Source organism: Entelurus aequoreus, linkage group LG23 (genome assembly GCF_033978785.1).
Source record: "Entelurus aequoreus isolate RoL-2023_Sb linkage group LG23, RoL_Eaeq_v1.1, whole genome shotgun sequence".
In the NCBI taxonomy this organism is placed as follows: domain Eukaryota; kingdom Metazoa; phylum Chordata; class Actinopteri; order Syngnathiformes; family Syngnathidae; genus Entelurus; species Entelurus aequoreus.
This window is the reverse complement of record NC_084753.1, coordinates 36375747-36392673: the sequence shown is the minus strand read 5'-3', so window position 1 is coordinate 36392673 and position 16927 is coordinate 36375747. Positions and strand designations below refer to the sequence as shown.

The 16927-nt window shown below is 38.1% G+C and overlaps 1 protein-coding gene across 1 annotated transcript; it reads right to left on the bottom strand.

Moving 5' to 3' along the window:
• Positions 1-269: 269 nt before the first annotated feature.
• Positions 270-13725, bottom strand: LOC133640682 (zinc finger and SCAN domain-containing protein 2-like). The gene is made up of 3 exons (XM_062034242.1): positions 13330-13725; positions 4124-4306; positions 270-2480 (listed from the first exon to the last, which is right to left on the bottom strand). The coding sequence occupies exons 1-3, from the start codon at positions 13451-13453 to the stop codon at positions 1393-1395; spliced, it is 1395 nt and encodes a 464-aa protein (XP_061890226.1). The 5' UTR covers positions 13454-13725; the 3' UTR covers positions 270-1392.
• Between the last annotated feature and the right edge of the window lie 3202 nt (positions 13726-16927).

The following is a 16927-nucleotide window of genomic DNA, read 5'->3' as shown; positions in this document are numbered from 1 at the left end:
ATATATATATATATATATATATATATATATATATATATATATATATATATATATATATACATATATATACATACATATATATATATAAATAACTATGTATGTATATATATATATATATATATATATATATTAGGGCTGCAACTAACGATTAATTTGATAATCGATTAATCTGTCGATTATTACTTCGATTAATAATCGGATAAAAGAGACAAGCTACATTTCTATCCTTTCCAGTATTTTATTGGGAAAAAAACAGCATACTGGCACCATACTTATTCTGATTATTGTTTCTCAGCTGTTTGTACATGTTGCAGTTTATAAATAAAGGTTTATAAAAATAAAAACAATAAAAAATACAATAAAATAAAATATTGCCTCTGCGCATGCGCATAGCATAGATCCAACGAATCGATGACTAAATTAATCGCCAACTATAATCGTTTTTAATCGATTAGTTGTTGCAGCCCTAATATATTTATATATATATACACTACCGTTCAAAAGTTTGGGGTCACCCACACAATTTTGTGGAATAGCCTTCATTTCTAAGAACAAGAATAGACTGTCGAGTTTCAGATGAAAGTTCTCTTTTTCTGGCCATTTTGAGCGTTTAATTGACCCCACAAATGTGATGCTCCAGAAACTGGATCTGCTCAAAGGAAGGTCAGTTTTGTAGCTTCTGTAACGAGCTAAACTGTTTTCAGATGTGTGAACATGATTGCACAAGGGTTTTCTAATCATCAATTAGCCTTCTGAGCCAATGAGCAAACACATTGTACCATTAGAACACTGGAGTGATAGTTGCTGGAAATGGGCCTCTATACACCTATGTAGATATTGCAACAAAAACCAGACATTTGCAGCTAGAATAGTCATTTACCACATTAGCAATGTATAGAGTGTATTTCTTTAAAGTTACGACTAGTTTAAAGTTATCTTCATTGAAAAGTACAGTGCTTTTCCTTCAAAAATAAGGACATTTCAATGTGACCCCAAACTTTTGAACGGTAGTGTACATATACTGTATACACATATATATATATACATATATATATACATATATGTGTATATATATGTATATATATGTGTATACAGTATATGTGTATATATATATATATATATATATATATATATATACACACACACACAGTATATCCATCCATCTTCTACTGCTTGTCCCTCTATTGTGTGCCTCACAATACGAAGGTCCTGGGTTCGATCCTGGGCTCGGGATCTTTCTGTGTGGAGTTTGCATGTTCTCCCCGTGACTGCGTTGGTTCCCTCCGGGTACTCCGGCTTCCTCCCACCTCCAAAGACATGCACCTGGGGATAGGTTGATTGGCAACACTAAATGGTCCCTAGTGTGCGAATGTGAGTGTGAATGTTGTCTGTCTATCTGTGTTGGCCCTGTGATGAGGTGGAGACTTGTCCAAGGTGTTCCCCGCCTTCCGCCCGAATGCAGCTGGGATAGGCTCCAGCACCCCCCGCAACCCCGTAAGGGACAAGCGGTAGAATATGGATGGGTGGATGGCGTTTTCCGCGGCTGTTCTCACCAGCACACTTGTGTTTCTTACACTGGTGCTTAGAAGAGAATCTTTCACCACAAAGATCGCAACTCAACACTTTCTCTCCAGTGTGTGTTCTCATGTGTCTGATAAGTGCTGATCGGTCACAAAAGCTTTTGTTGCAAATTGAACAGGAATACGGTTTTTCACCGGTGTGCGTCCTCAGGTGCACTTTCAAATTTTGACTTGTTACAAAACCTTTACCACAGATTGAACAAGTAAAAGGTTTTTCCCCGGTGTGTATTCTCATGTGTACTTTCAAATTGTTTCTTTGTACAAAACTTTTACCACATACTAAGCAGGAAAAAGGTTTTTCTCCAGTGTGTGTTTGCATGTGTTCTTTCAACACCTGTTTTTGCGCAAAACATTTACCACATTCTGAGCAGGAATAAGGCTTTTCTCCAGTGTGTGTTCTCATGTGTGTTTTCAGATTATGACGGTAATTAAAGGTTTTGTCGCAGTGAGAACATGTGAAGTGTGTGTTGTCAGTGTGACATGTCTTATCATCTTTAGAGTCTTCATCATCAGTGTCAGGAGAGTGTGACGTTGTGTCCTCACTATCTGATAGTGGAGCTAAGAGCTTGTCTGCTTGTGATCCTCCACAGTGGTCTCCATCAGCTTCTGTTGTCATGTGTTGAGTTGAGCTGCTGTTTGGAGGCTCCGCCTCTCTCGTCTCCTCACTTTCACCTTTGACCTCATCATCTTCACTCTTCTCAATGACAGTCAATGGCAACTCCTCCAACCATTCAAGATGCTCTCCCTCCTGACTGATGCTGTGTTCCTCCTCTTCCTCTTTAATGTAAGGGTTTGGTGGCGCTTCGTCTTCCTCTTTAATGTAGGAGGGCTGTGGCTCCTCCTGCTCCATCCTGAAGCTCCACTCCTGTTGCTCAGGGAGATGATGTTCCTGACAGACATCTGCAGGACACAAGAAGACAAACACGTCCAGCTTTGCTCAGTCACATTAGGGCAGTGGTTCTCAAACTTTTTTTGTCATCCCCCACTTTGGACAAGGGGGAGTTTTCAAGCCCCACCTGCCCCCATCGCCCCAACAGAACGCTAATGCCAAGCTTAACATTTTCAAATTTATTGAACATCAAGTAACATCAAGTTGTATACATTCAAACTCAATAACATAAAATAACATCAAGTTCAATAATAAATAAAATAACTGTGCAGCTGTGGTATAACTTGCATCAAGTTCAATAATAAATCAAATAACTTGCATCAAGTTCAATAATAAATAAAACAAGTGTTATAACTTGCATCAAGTTCAATAATAAATCAAAAAAAGTGTTATAACTTGCATCAAGTTCAATAATAAATCAAAAAAATTGTTATAACTTGCATCAAGTTCAATAATAAATCAAATAAAAGTGTTATAACTTGCATCAAGTTCAATAATAAATCAAATAACTTGCATCAAGTTCAATAATAAACAAAATAAAAGTGCCACTTTGCAATCTTTGCAAAAAAAAAGGAGGAGCTATGCATTTTGGCAAGACAGGAAAGTGAACATGAGTTTTACTGTATTCCAGCATTAGTGGCTGCAATGAGCCTGTTTTGCACTGCACAAATCGGGGTTGCAGGCTTGACACTGCCACTGTTAAAACCTCATTGAGTTCGGGGCTGAGCTGCCTTGACGCGAGTGCTTCCCGGTGAATGACACATTGTGTCCAATGCGCATTTGGCGCAACCCTCTTTATTAGAGCCTGCAGCCCGTTTCTTTACCCTGCCATGGTCTGTGCGCCATCAGAGCAAAAGCCCACAGTTTTCCCATTTAAGGTTGTGTTCTTTGAGGAAACTGTCCATTATCTTGAACAGCTCATCAGCAGTGGCTCTATTTTTTTATGTATTTGCAAAACAGCAAATCCTCGCACAGTGACTCGCCATTCACAAAACTTCCGCTTAGCCCCGCCCCCATTAGTTACTGTTGCTATGTCTGTCAAACTTTCGCTCCTACCTAGAAATTTAAAGCCTACAGGAAAAATAAGTAATTTACATTTATTTATATAGCGGATTTCACAGACAGAATCACAAAGTGATTTACAGTGTGTATAGAAAATGAAAGCATAGTAAAAAAAAAAATCTAAGAATATAATAAAAAAAAATAAAAAAAAATGTAAAGTGAAATTTCCTCCCGTTCCTCGCGCCCCACCTGTCATGTCTCTATTCCCCACCAGTGGGGCGCGCCCCACACTTTGAGAAACGCTGCATTAGGGCATTCAGTACGTTTACATGTACTAAAGAAAACCAAGTTGTTGTATGAACTGTCCTAAAATCTCTGTGGGGGACAAACACGCCATTCTTTACATTATACACAGGATTAATAACGCCCACACTGTCATTTGAGGCCTTTCAAGGAGGATATTTTAATAGAATTTAAGACATGTTAAGGCCTTACATTGAAATAATTAGATGTAAGACTTGAAGTCTATGAGCATGAACTGATGAAGACTACTTGGATGAGAGGCCAAACGTCTTCTAAGACAAAGTGAACAGTCCAGTTGTGATGGACTGAATGCCCTGAGAATAAAATGATATGTGGATGTTGTGCTTACTTGGACTGTGATGAAGCTGTGAGGACTCAGGTGGTTTGTCTTCATGGTCTTCAGTCTTCACAGAGACAACAGTCAGTGGAAACTTGGTGAGATCAGCCTCCTCCTGACCTAGAAGACACTCTTCCTCCTGAGTGATCCACACTTCCTCCTCTTCCTCTTTAATGTGGGGGGACTGCTGGTCATCTGTTGGGTAAATAAGTAAATATGATTAAGGGAGAAGAGAAATCGCAATGAGATTATTTGTGGGTTTTTTGGTGTGTTAAAAGTGTGTGGCTCAACAACCAATAAAAACTACAGGAAAGACTTAATTTTGTCACAGCCACTAAAATGACTTCGAAAGTTGTACAGTGAGTACAAAACCAGGCTCGGAAAATTTGAGGTGAGGCAATTCGAAAAGCCTTTATAAGTACAAGCCAGCATGGATCGAGGCATTTCTACAAAACCCAAAAGCAGTGAAGTTGGCACGTTGTGTAAATGGTACATAAATACAGAATAAAATTATTTGCTAATAATTTTCAACCTATATTCAATTGAATAGACTGCAAAGACAAGATACTTAACGTTCCAACTGGAAAACGTTGTTATTTTTTGCAAATATTAGCTCATTTGGAATTTGATTCCTGCAACATGTTACAAAAAAGCTGGCACAAGTGGCAAAAAAGACGGAGAAAGTTGAGGAATGCTCATCAAACACTTATTTGGAACATCCCACGGGTGAACAGGCTAATTGGGAACAGGTGGGTGCCATGATTGGGTATAAAAGCAGCTTCCATGAAATGCTCAGTCATTCACAAACAAGGATGGGGCGAGGGTCACCACTTTGTCAACAAATGCGTGAGCAAATTGCCCCAACTGTTTAAGAACAACATTTCTCAACCAGCTATTGCAAGGAATTTAGGGATTTCACCATCTACGCTCCGTAATATCATCAAAAGGTTCAGAGTAGCTGGAGAAATCACAGCAAGGCCGAAAATCAACTCTGAATTGCCGTGTCCTTCAATCCCTCAGGCGGTACAGCATCAAAAAGCGACATCAGTGTGTAAAGGATATCACCACATGGGCTCAGGAACACTTCAGAAAACCACTGTCAGTAACTACAGTTGGTCGCTACATCTGTAAGTGCAAGTTAAAACTCTACTAAGCAAAGCCAAGCCATTTATCAACAACACCCAGAAACGCCGTCAGCTTCGCTGGGCCCGAGCTCATCTAAGATGAACTGATGCAAAGTGGAAAAGTGCTCTGTGGTCTGACGAGTCCAAATCTCAAATTGTTTTTGGAAACTGTGGACGTCGTGTCCTCCGGAACAAAGAGGAAAAGAACCATCCGGACTGTTTTAGACTGTTATCTCGGACCTCATCCAAATTGACACTCCATTTACACTCCTGCGTGCGCTCTGAGGTCCGAGAGTCAGCTCCAGCTCGTGGTGCCCAAGACCAGACTTAAAACCAGGGGAGACAGGGCCTTCTCTGTGGTCGGCCCTAAGCTCTGGAACACTCTGCCCCTCCATGTTCGAACTGCTCCCACAGTGGAGTGTTTTAAGTCTCGTCTTAAGACCCACTTTTATTCTCTGGCTTTTAACACTACGTGAGTTGTGCGGTCCTCTGTGTTTTTAAATGTTTATTTCTATTTATTGGTTAAATGGATATTACCCTTTGAAATCGTTTTAATCATATTTATTTTTATATTGTTTTTATATTTATTTATTTAGTTTTTATTTAGTCTAAGGATAGTATTTGAATCTTGTTTTTGATATTTTTGTGCAGCACTTTGGAAACATTTTTGTTGTTTAAATGTGCTATAAAAATAAAGTGGAATAGATTGGATTGTTCTAGGCGCAAAGTGTAAAAGCCAGCATGTGTGATGGTATGGGGGTGTATTAGTGCCCAAGACATGGGTAACTTACACATCTGTGAAGGCACCATTAATGCTGAAAGGTACATACAGGTTTTGGAGCAACATATGTTGCCATGCAAGCAACGTCTTTTTCATGGACGCCCCTGCTTATTTCAGCAAGACAATGCCAAGCCACGTGTTACATCAACGTGGCTTCATAGTAAAAGAGTGCGGGTACTAGACTGGCCTGCCTGTAGTCCAGACCTGTCTCCCATTGAAAATGTGTGGCGCATTATGAAGCCTAAAATAGCACAACGGAGACCCCCGGACTGTTGAACAACTTAAGCTGTACATCAAGCAAGAATGGGAAAGAATTCCACCTGAGAAGCTTCAAAAATGTGTCTCCTCAGTTCCCAAACCTTTACTGAGTGTTGTTAAAAGGAAAGGCCATGTAACACAGTGGTAAAAATGCCCCTGTGACAACTTTTTTGCAATGTGTTGCTGCCATTCAATTCTAAGTTAATGATTATTTGCCCAAAAAATATTAAGTTTCTCAGTGTGAACATTAAATATCTTGTCTTAGCAGTCTATTCAATTGAATATAAGTTGAAAATGGTTTGCAAATCATTGTATTCTCTTTTTATTGACCATTTACACAACGTGCCAACTTCACTGGTTTTGGGTTTTGTAACTTTGCACTCACTGGTATAAATTGTGTAACCATTTTTTCTGTATTCCTTGTATTCCGTCACGTGACTTCTTCCCGGAAGTGACAACCAGTGGTGGTCAACCAAGCCAAGATGGCTGTTGTACAGCAAGCAGCGCGCAAACTATCTGACTACAAAAGAAGCTTAAATCTTTCTGCAAAAAGCACATACGAGCAAATGCAATGGAATAGATCCCTGTACTTTACCAAAAAAATATTTGTCGAGTGATATCAAGGATTTAAACTGCTCAAGTGGCCTCGTGATTAGAGTGTCCGCCCTGAGACTGGAAGGTTGTGAGTTCAAAACCCCGGCCGAGTCATACCAAAGACTATAAAAATGGGAGCCATTACCTCCCTGCTTGACACTCAGCATCAAGGGCTGGAATTGGGGGTTAAATCACCAAAAATGATTCCCGAGTGCGGCCACCGCTGCTGCTCACTGCTCCCCTCACCTCCCAGGGGGTGAACATGGGGATGGGTCGAATGCAGAGGATCATTTCACCACACCTAGTGTGTGTGTGTGGGACTATTGTACAGCCTTTACCTTTAAACTGATACTGAGGGCGACTGTGTTGACTAGTTTGACACGTGCAAATAATTCAATGTCCAGTACTGTGGAAATATGTTTGGATATGACAATCCGTTTATTTTAAGCTATCAAAATGAAATCAAATGTAGGCTACAGAACATAATGGATGCTGACCTTGAATGGAACATTGTCACGGCAGCGACACCCGACCACACACGGCCCGGTCGAAAACCGTCTGTGTCCTCCATGCAATCGCCCCCCAAAAGTGCTCCCACCCAAACCCAATTAAATGAGGTTACCATGGCAACCGCACCATAGCAACGGTCCCACCCCTGTCAACACTTCCTGGTTCTCAAGAGGAAGTGGGCGGAGCAATCTGCCGAAAAGGAAATCCAGCATGAACCGAGGCCAGCAATCAATTAGAGAAAACAACATAAAAACAATATAAACAAATAAGGAAATTTGGCTCCAACAACTATCGTTGGGACTAGAGATGTCCGATAATGGCTTTTTTGCCGATATCCGATATTCCGATATTGTCCAACTCTTAATTACGGATTCCGATATCAACCGATACCAATATACAGTCGTGGAATGAACACATTATTATGCCTAATTTTGTTGTGATGCCCCGCTGGATGCATTAAACAATGTAACTTTACCATGAATTGATTAACGTGGACCCCGAATAGGTTGAAAAACTTATTGGGGTGTTACCATTTAGTGGTCAATTGTACGGAATATGTACTGTACTGTGCAATCTACTAATACAAGTTTCAAACAATCAATCAAAAACAAGGTTTTCCATAATAAGAGAACAACTTCAACTCCACTTATGGAAAAAAAAGTGCCAACATGGCATATTGTAGCGTCCCGGAAGAGTTAGTGCTGCAAGGGGTTCTGGGTATTTGTTCTGTTGTGTTTGTGTTGTGTTACGGTGCGGATGTTCTAAATAAACATTGATTGATTGATTGAAAGTTGTTTATACGGCCACCCTCAGTCTGACCTGTATGGCTGTTGCTCAAGTATGCTTTGCATTCACTTATGTGTGTGTGAAAAAGCCGCATATATAATGTGACTGGGCCGGCACGCTGTTTGTATGGAGGAAAAGCGGACGTGACGACAGGTTGTAGAGGACGCTAAAGGCAGTGCCTTTAAAAGCCTACTGAAAGCCACTACTAGCGACCACGCAGTCTGATAGTTTATATATCAATGATGAAATCTTAACATTGCAACACATGCCAATACGGCCGGGTTAACTTATAAAGTGCAATTTTAAAATTCTCGCCACACTTCCGGTTGAAAAACTCCTTTGGATATGATTTATGCGTGTGACGTCACAAAATCCACGGAAGTGGTTGGACCCCATCGAACCCGATACAGAAACCTCTTGTTTTCTTCGACAAAATTCCACAGTATTCTGGACATCTGTGTTGGTGAATCTTTTGCAATTTGTTTAATGAACAATGGAGGCTGCAAAGAAGAACGTTGTAGGTGGGATCGATCGGTGTATTAGCGGCTAAGTACAATACTTACAGCAACACAACAAGGACTACTTACTACGCCTAGCCGATGCTTGCCGCCAAACCCACGGATGAAGTCCTTCGTCGCGCCGTCGAACGCTGGAACGCAGGTGAGCACGGCTGTTGATGAGCAGATGAGGGCTGGCTGGCGTAGGTGGAGCGCTAATGTTTTTATCATAGTTCTGTGAGGTCCGGTTGCTAAGTTGATAAATTAGCCTTAGCGTCATTAGCAACAGCATTGTTAAGCCTTACCAGGCTGAGAATTTTTAACCGTGTAGTTACATGTACATGGTTTAATAGTATTATTGATCTTCTGTCTATCCTTCCAGTCAGGGATTTATTTCTTTTGTTTCTATCTTCATTTGACGTTAGCTCAGTAGCTAAGTGTGTCACCGATGTATTGTCGTGGAGATAAAAGTCACTTTAAATGTCCATTTCGCGTGCTCGACTCTCATTTTCAAGAGGATATAGTATCCGAGGTGGTTTAAAATACAAATCCGTGATCCACAATAGAAAAAGGAGAGAGTGTGGAATCCAATGAGCCAGCTTGTACCTAAGTTACGGTCAGAGCGAAAAAAGATACGTCCATCACTGCCTCTCTAGTTCTTCACTCTAACGTTCCTCATCTACGAATCTTTCATCCTCGCTCAAATTAATGGGGTAATCGTCGCTTTCTCGCTCCGAATCTCTCGCTCCATTGTAAACAACGGGGAATTGTGAGGAATACTAGCTCCTGTGACGTCACGCTACTTCCGGTACAGGCAAGGCTTTTTTTTATCAGCGAGCAAAAGTTGCGAAATTTATCGTCGATTTTCTATACTAAATCCTTTCAGCAAAAATATGGCAATATCGCGAAATGATCAAGTATGATACACAGAATGGATCTGCTATTCCCGTTTAAATTTTAAAAAATCATTTCAGTAGGCCTTTAAGGCACGCCCCCAATATTGTTGTCCGGGTGGACATCGGGAGAAATTCGGGAGAATGGTTGCCCCGGGAGATTTTCGGGAGGGGCACTGAAATTCGGGAGTCTCCCGGGAAAATCGGGAGGTTGAAACCGATACCGATAATTTCCGATATTACATTTTAAAGCATTTATCTCTCGTTGGGACTTGATTATCCGTCGGTCACGTTCCCAGACATGTTGAACTATTGTGCTCCAGACATCATTGTAAAAGCATGGAGGTCTACAACTTCTTTGTGTGTGGCTGTGTCAAGGACATTAGTATCAAGTCTCTCCCGGATAAATCATGCATCGTTTTATCTTGGGTGCGGTTGCATGTCATGATTTAACTTTGCCTCTACTGCCATGTTTGATGCTGTTGCATGTGCTGTTTACGACTGCCATGTCCCCCCGTCTTTATCAAAATATAACTATGGATGTCAACATTGTGTATGTGCTGAAAGATTCATTGATGATTGTTTATCAAAATATAACTATAGATGTCAACATTGTGTATGTGCTGAAAGATTCATTTATGATTGTTTATCAAAATATAACTATAGATGTCAACATTGTGTATGTGCTGAAAGATTCATTTATGATTGTTTATCAAAATATAACTATAGATGTCAACATTGTGTATGTGCTGAAAGATTCATTTATGATTGTTTATCAAAATGTAACTATAGATGTCAACATTGTGTATGTGCTGAAAGATTCATTTATGATTGTTTATCAAAATATAACTATAGATGTCAACATTGTGTATGTGCTGAAAGATTCATTTATGATTGTTTATCAAAATATAACTATAGATGTCAACATTGTGTATGTGCTGAAAGATTCATTTATGATTGTTTATCAAAATGTAACTATAGATGTCAACATTGTGTATGTGCTGAAAGATTCATTTATGATTGTTTATCAAAATATAACTATAGATGTCAACATTGTGTATGTGCTGAAAGATTCATTTATGATTGTTTATCAAAATATAACTATAGATGTCAACATTGTGTATGTGCTGAAAGATTCGTTTATGATTGTTTATCAAAATATAACTATAGATGTCAACATTGTGTATGTGCTGAAAGATTCGTTTATGATTGTTTATCAAAATATAACTATAGATGTCAACATTGTGTATGTGCTGAAAGATTTATTTATGATTGTTTATCAAAATATAACTATAGATGTCAACATTGTGTATGTGCTGAAAGATTCATTTATGATTGTTTATGAAAATATAACTAGAGATGTCAACATTGTGTATGTACTGAAAGATTTATTTATGATTGTTTATCAAAATATAACTATAGATGTCAACATTGTGTATGTGCTGAAAGATTCATTTATGATTGCTGCCTTTGATAAAAGCTCAACTCTTTCAGGTTTTGGTCACATTTGCTTTATTTTATTTAGACAAGCCGAGTTGGTGCTTCTTGAAACACTCGTAGCAAAAATGTGTTTAAGAAATTCAGATAATATATAGATACTAAATACAAAGTGATCACTGCAAACTTGTGCTTTCATTGCAAAATCTTGCACTCTTCCGCCATTCTTGATTACCTCTCGGGGAACTCTGAAGAAATGTTTATCCTTTTCAAGATTTGAACGATTCGTACAGCTGAGAACAACGCGGGCATGGGGCATTTTTTTCTACGAGAAAAGCTAAATGGTGCATAGTACCCATTGGAAACAGAGCTAGCTTGACTACCACGCATATTTAATAATTTATCTCTAACTATAACCTTGTAATGGTATAGTCTTAAAGGCCTACTGAAATGATTTTTTAAAATTTAAACGGGGATAGCAGATCCATTCTATGTGTCAAACTTGATCATTTCGCGATATTGCCATATTTTTGCTGAAAGGATTTAGTAGAGAACATCTACGATAAAGTTCGCAACTTTTGGTCGCTGATAAAAAAAGCCTTGCCTGTACCGGAAGTAGCGTGACGTCGCAGGTTGAAAGGCTCCTCACATTTCCCCATTGTTTACACCAGCAGCGAGAGCGATTCGGACCGAGAAAGCGACGATTACCCCATTAATTTGAGCCAGGATGAAAGATTCGTGGATGAGGAACGTGAGAGTGACGGACTAGAGTGCAGTGCAGGACGCATCTTTTTTCGCTCTGACCGTAACTTAGGTACAAGCTGGCTCATTGGATTCCACACTCTCTCCTTTTTCTATTGTGGATCACGGATTTGTATTTTAAACCACCTCGGATACTATATCCTCTTGAAAATGAGAGTCGAGAACGCGAAATGGACATTCACAGTGACTTTTATCTCCACGACAATACATTGGCGAAGCACTTTAGCTACGGAGCTAACGTGATAGCATCGGGCTTAACTGCAGATAGAAACAAAATAAATAAACCACTGACTGGAAGGATAGACAGAAGATCAACAATACTATTAAACCATGGACATGTAAATACACGGTTAATGCTTTCCAGCCTGGCGAGGCTTAACAATGCTGTTGCTAACGACGCCATTGAAGCTAAATTAGCAACGGGACCTCACAGAGCTATGCTAAAAACATTAGCTATCCACCTATGCCAGCCAGCCCTCATCTGCTCATCAACACCCGTGCTCACCTGCATTCCAGCGATCGACGTAGCGACGAAGGACTTCACCCGATCATCAATGCGGTCGGCGGCTAGCGTCGGATAGCGCGTCTGCTATCCAAGTCAAAGTCCTCCTGGTTGTGTTGCTGCAGCCAGCCGCTAATACACCGATCCCACCTACAACTTTCTTCTTTGCAGTCTTCATTGTTCATTAAACAAATTGCAAAAGATTCACCAACACAGATGTCCAGAATACTGTAGAATTTTGCGATGAAAACCGAGCTTTTTGTATTGGATACAATGGTGTCCGAATACTTCCGTTTCAACCATTGACGTCACGCGCATACGTCATCATACATAGACGTTTTCAACCGGAAGTTTCGCGGGAAATTTAAAATTGCACTTTATAAGTTAACCCGGCCGTATTGGCATGTGTTGCAATGTTAAGATTTCATCATTGATATATAAACTATCAGACTGCGTGGTCGGTAGTAGTGGCTTTCAGTAGGCCTTTAACCATAACTTAAATATAATAGAAAAAAATATCACTACTTAAAAACAGTCATATGTTTTTGTCATCATATAAAATAATTTTCTTTATGATCATTTTGTTGGCTTTGCCAAAATATGTTTTACTATGTGGTGTTTTTATGGAGTATCTCCATCAACAATTCCTCTTTAGAGTACCACTCCCACATTCACTTGGAGACCATCTACGACACACTGAAGGAAAGTCAGTCACCTTTATGTTCTTTTCATAAATCAACTGTTGACTACTTTGTTTATTGAAAGATGATTGACAATACATGTTTTCTTACACTTCTTGATGCATGTAGGTCAGAATTAGCCATGAAAACTATGAATTATATTGATTACAATGTGAAATATATTTGGTGACTGTGTGAGTTTTGTGTAAACATGTTGATACACATTGTTACACACTGAGAGGAACATCAACCTCTCATAAATATTGTGTGTCTGACACTGTCTCGTTTTCGTCCCCAAAAGACAATTCGCCTTCCTATAGACAATCTATTTAAGAATCGTGTTAATAAATAAATATGACGTTAGTAACCATGTGAGAGTAAGAAGTAAACAAACCTGTTCTGTGTAACACAACTTGATGTTTCTTGAAAACAGCGTCCAGTAGTTGATGTTGTCGCTCCTTCTCCTCTTTTGTTGGACAAAGTTCCTCCTCGTACTCTGCTATCGTTCTTTCGCACATTTTCACACAATCACAACACTTTACACTCACACTTGATCTCTGCTTAGCGATGTGTTTTGATCACTTCCGCCTCTCTTTGTTAGCAGCTAACACGCCAAGCTAACTAGCAAGCTAAGCTAACACGAGGAGCTGCAAAGTGCGCTCAGACTAATTTATCCAAATACAAACAATTATAACATATGTTTACTCTATCAAAAAACATAAATGTGTACATGTACGTACTGATTAAGAACACACGACTGTAATAAACACAACAACGTCTTCTCCGTCAAACGCCATCTTGCTTTTTTGTCGTCTTGTTTAGTTCACGTGCAGGGTTGTCAGATCTCGCGAGAGAAAGAAGCAACAAGATAGTTCCACATTATCTTCGTTATAATCCTCAAACATTGAACGAGATTTTGAAACAATATTAACATAAAGAAAGAAAAGTCCAAATAAATGAGAAAATGTGAGGGATAACACTTAAAGAATAAAGAAAATATAATACATTATTAATAATAATAATCAGAAATAAAATACAATAATATATATATATATATATATATATATATATATATATATATATATATATATATATATATATATATATATATATATATATATATATATATATATATATATATATATATATATATATACACATATAGGGAATAATCCTTTTTTTTTTTTTTTTAATTGATGTATTTGCAAATACCATTTTGTATGGTTGGGATATAAACAAAAAAATATATTTTGACATTTAGGGCAGACAACAGATATATGATGTATGTGAATATGATGTAATGGATAGGAATGTCTGATGCTGTATGTCAATAAAAATAAAATGAAGAAAAAAACACTTAAAGAATAAAACTAAACAAAAAACTAATGAAAGCATTAATTATAATTTTATGTCTTTCAAAATATGGGAGATTTTCAAGACCTAATGCATGTCAAGTTGATCAACAGATTGTATTATTCTCCAGTGCAATAACAATACTGAAATGAAGGCTAAAAGGGCATTAATGGGAGCTTTAAAAAAGAAGAAGAAAAAAAGAAGTAACACATTACTTCACACATTATAATATTTGTTTCTTTGATGCTAATAGTTTTTACAATGTATTTTAGAATGTGGGGTATATTTATATATACTATACATACATACATATATATATATATATATATATATATATATATATATATATATATATATATATATATATATATATATATATATATATATATATATATATATATATATATATATATATATATATATAAGGAAGGAAGGTCAGTTTTGTAGCTTCTGTAACGAGCTAAACTGTTTTCAGATGTGTGAACATGATTGCACAAGGGTTTTCTAATCATCAATTAGCCTTCTGAGCCAATGAGCAAACACATTGTACCATTAGAACACTGGAGTGATATTTGCTGGAAATGGGCCTCTATACACCTATGTAGATATTGCACCAAAAACCAGACATTTGCAGCTAGAATAGTCATTTACCACATTAGCAATGTATAGAGTGTATTTCTTTAAAGTTAAGACTAGTTTAAAGTTATCTTCATTGAAAAGTACAGTGCTTTTCCTTCAAAAATAAGGACATTTCAATGTGACCCCAAACTTTTGAACGGTAGTGTATGTATATATGTATATATATATATATATATATATATATATATATATATATATATATATATATATATATATATATATATATATATATATATATATATATATATATATATATATCCATCCATCCATTTTCTACCGCTTATTCCCTTCGGGGTCGCGGTGGGTGCTGGAGCCTATCCCAGCTGCACTCGGGCGGAAGGCGGGGTACACCCTGGACAAGTCTCCACCTCATTGCAGGGCCAACACAGATAGACAGACAACATTCACACTCACATTCACACACTAGGGACCACTTAGTGTTGCCAATCAACCTATCCCCAGGTGCATGTCTTTGGAGGTGGGTGGAACAGTCACAGGGACAACATGCAAACTCCACACAGAAAGACCTCGAGCCAGGGGATCGAACCCAGGACCTTTTCACTGTGAGGCACACAGTGCCACCGCTCAAATGATATATAAAGTAAATAATAACATGCTTCCAGAAGTGCTCCAGAAGATGTTTCAGATGTGAACCAGTAAATATGAACTAAGAGGGATTTATGTGTACTCAAAAGCAAAGGTATGAACACATGTAAAACAAATATGTATATCATATAAAGCAGTGGTCCCCAACCATTGGGCCGCGGCCCGGTACCGGTCCGTGGATCGATTGGTACCGGGCCGCACAATAAATTTAAAAAAATATATTTTTTTTTTTTTTTTTCTAAAAATTAAATCAACATAAAAAACACAAGATACACTTAAAATTAATGCACCAACCCAAAAAAACTCCCTCCCCCATTTACACTCATTCGCACAAAAGGGTTGTTTCTTTTTGTTATTAATATTTCTGGTTCCTACATTATATATCAATATTGATCAATACAGTCAGCCGGGATACAGTCTGTAAGCACACATGATTGTATTTTTTTATAACAAAAAAATAAAAATAAAAAAAATAAAAAAATACCATAAACCCCCATCCACTTTTTTGAAGCGTTGACCGGTCCGCAGTTACAAAAAGGTTGGGGACCACTGATATAAGGGAATTAATCTATGGAATCATTTACAATTAGAAAATAAAAGTATGTATTTCTTCATTATTCCAAACACCTATATAAAAACACTACTATGAATAAGTATAAAAGAGAATAATGAATATCTGTATGCACATAAAATGCTGATTATATGTAGCATGTTTTTTACTGTATACTCTCACCTTTTCAGTTAAATCTTTAACTTTTAAATAAAAGTACACAATGTATGTTAATGCATGTACTTGACCGAATAAAACCATATTTACAAAACAACCTATTGAAAGGTGTTGTTTGCAACTTCCTTACAGTAACAAATAAGCTTGTGTTAACATTATTGGTTCAACAAAACACATTTGGCTATATGTTTTTCACAAATGCAAAGTTAATGTAACCGGCCCGAATAAAATGATTGGCGTTGACGGCGGTCACTAACCTGGTCTCGTCAACACGTACGCGCAGGGAGCGCGTGCACACGTACAACAGCCATCCAAGAGAAGCAACGAACAATTTGCAGTCTTGCTGTTATGATAGAATATACATTTAACACCTAAGCTAATGCGCATGCGTGTTACGTACAGACGTCATTACATACCGGAAGCTACAACAGGGCGGGATGTTCTCTGTAAAAGTACATTGGAAAGTGGGCGCCATCTTGAAATCCGTGTAAATGTTCCACACAGCCCCTTTATTGGTAAAAGCATATGAACAAAGTTCTGGTTACACACACAACAATGACGTCACATGTTATATGTGCTGATGTTTTTAGACATCCAAACGAATCAAAGTCTTGACAGTTTATTTCAAATCCTCCTGTCAGGTTCAAACACAGATGACATCTATTAA

Excerpts from the sequence above, each read along its gene's own strand:
- LOC133640682 (XM_062034242.1), bottom strand. The coding sequence starts at position 13,453 with ATGTGCGAAAGAACGATAGCAGAGTACGAGGAGGAACTTTGTCCAACA. Across the intron at positions 4,307-13,329 it reads AGTTGTGTTACACAGAACAG|ATGACCAGCAGTCCCCCCAC; the intron begins GTTTGTTTACTT and ends TTTACCCAACAG. Across the intron at positions 2,481-4,123 it reads ACAGCTTCATCACAGTCCAA|ATGTCTGTCAGGAACATCAT; the intron begins GTAAGCACAACA and ends TGTGTCCTGCAG.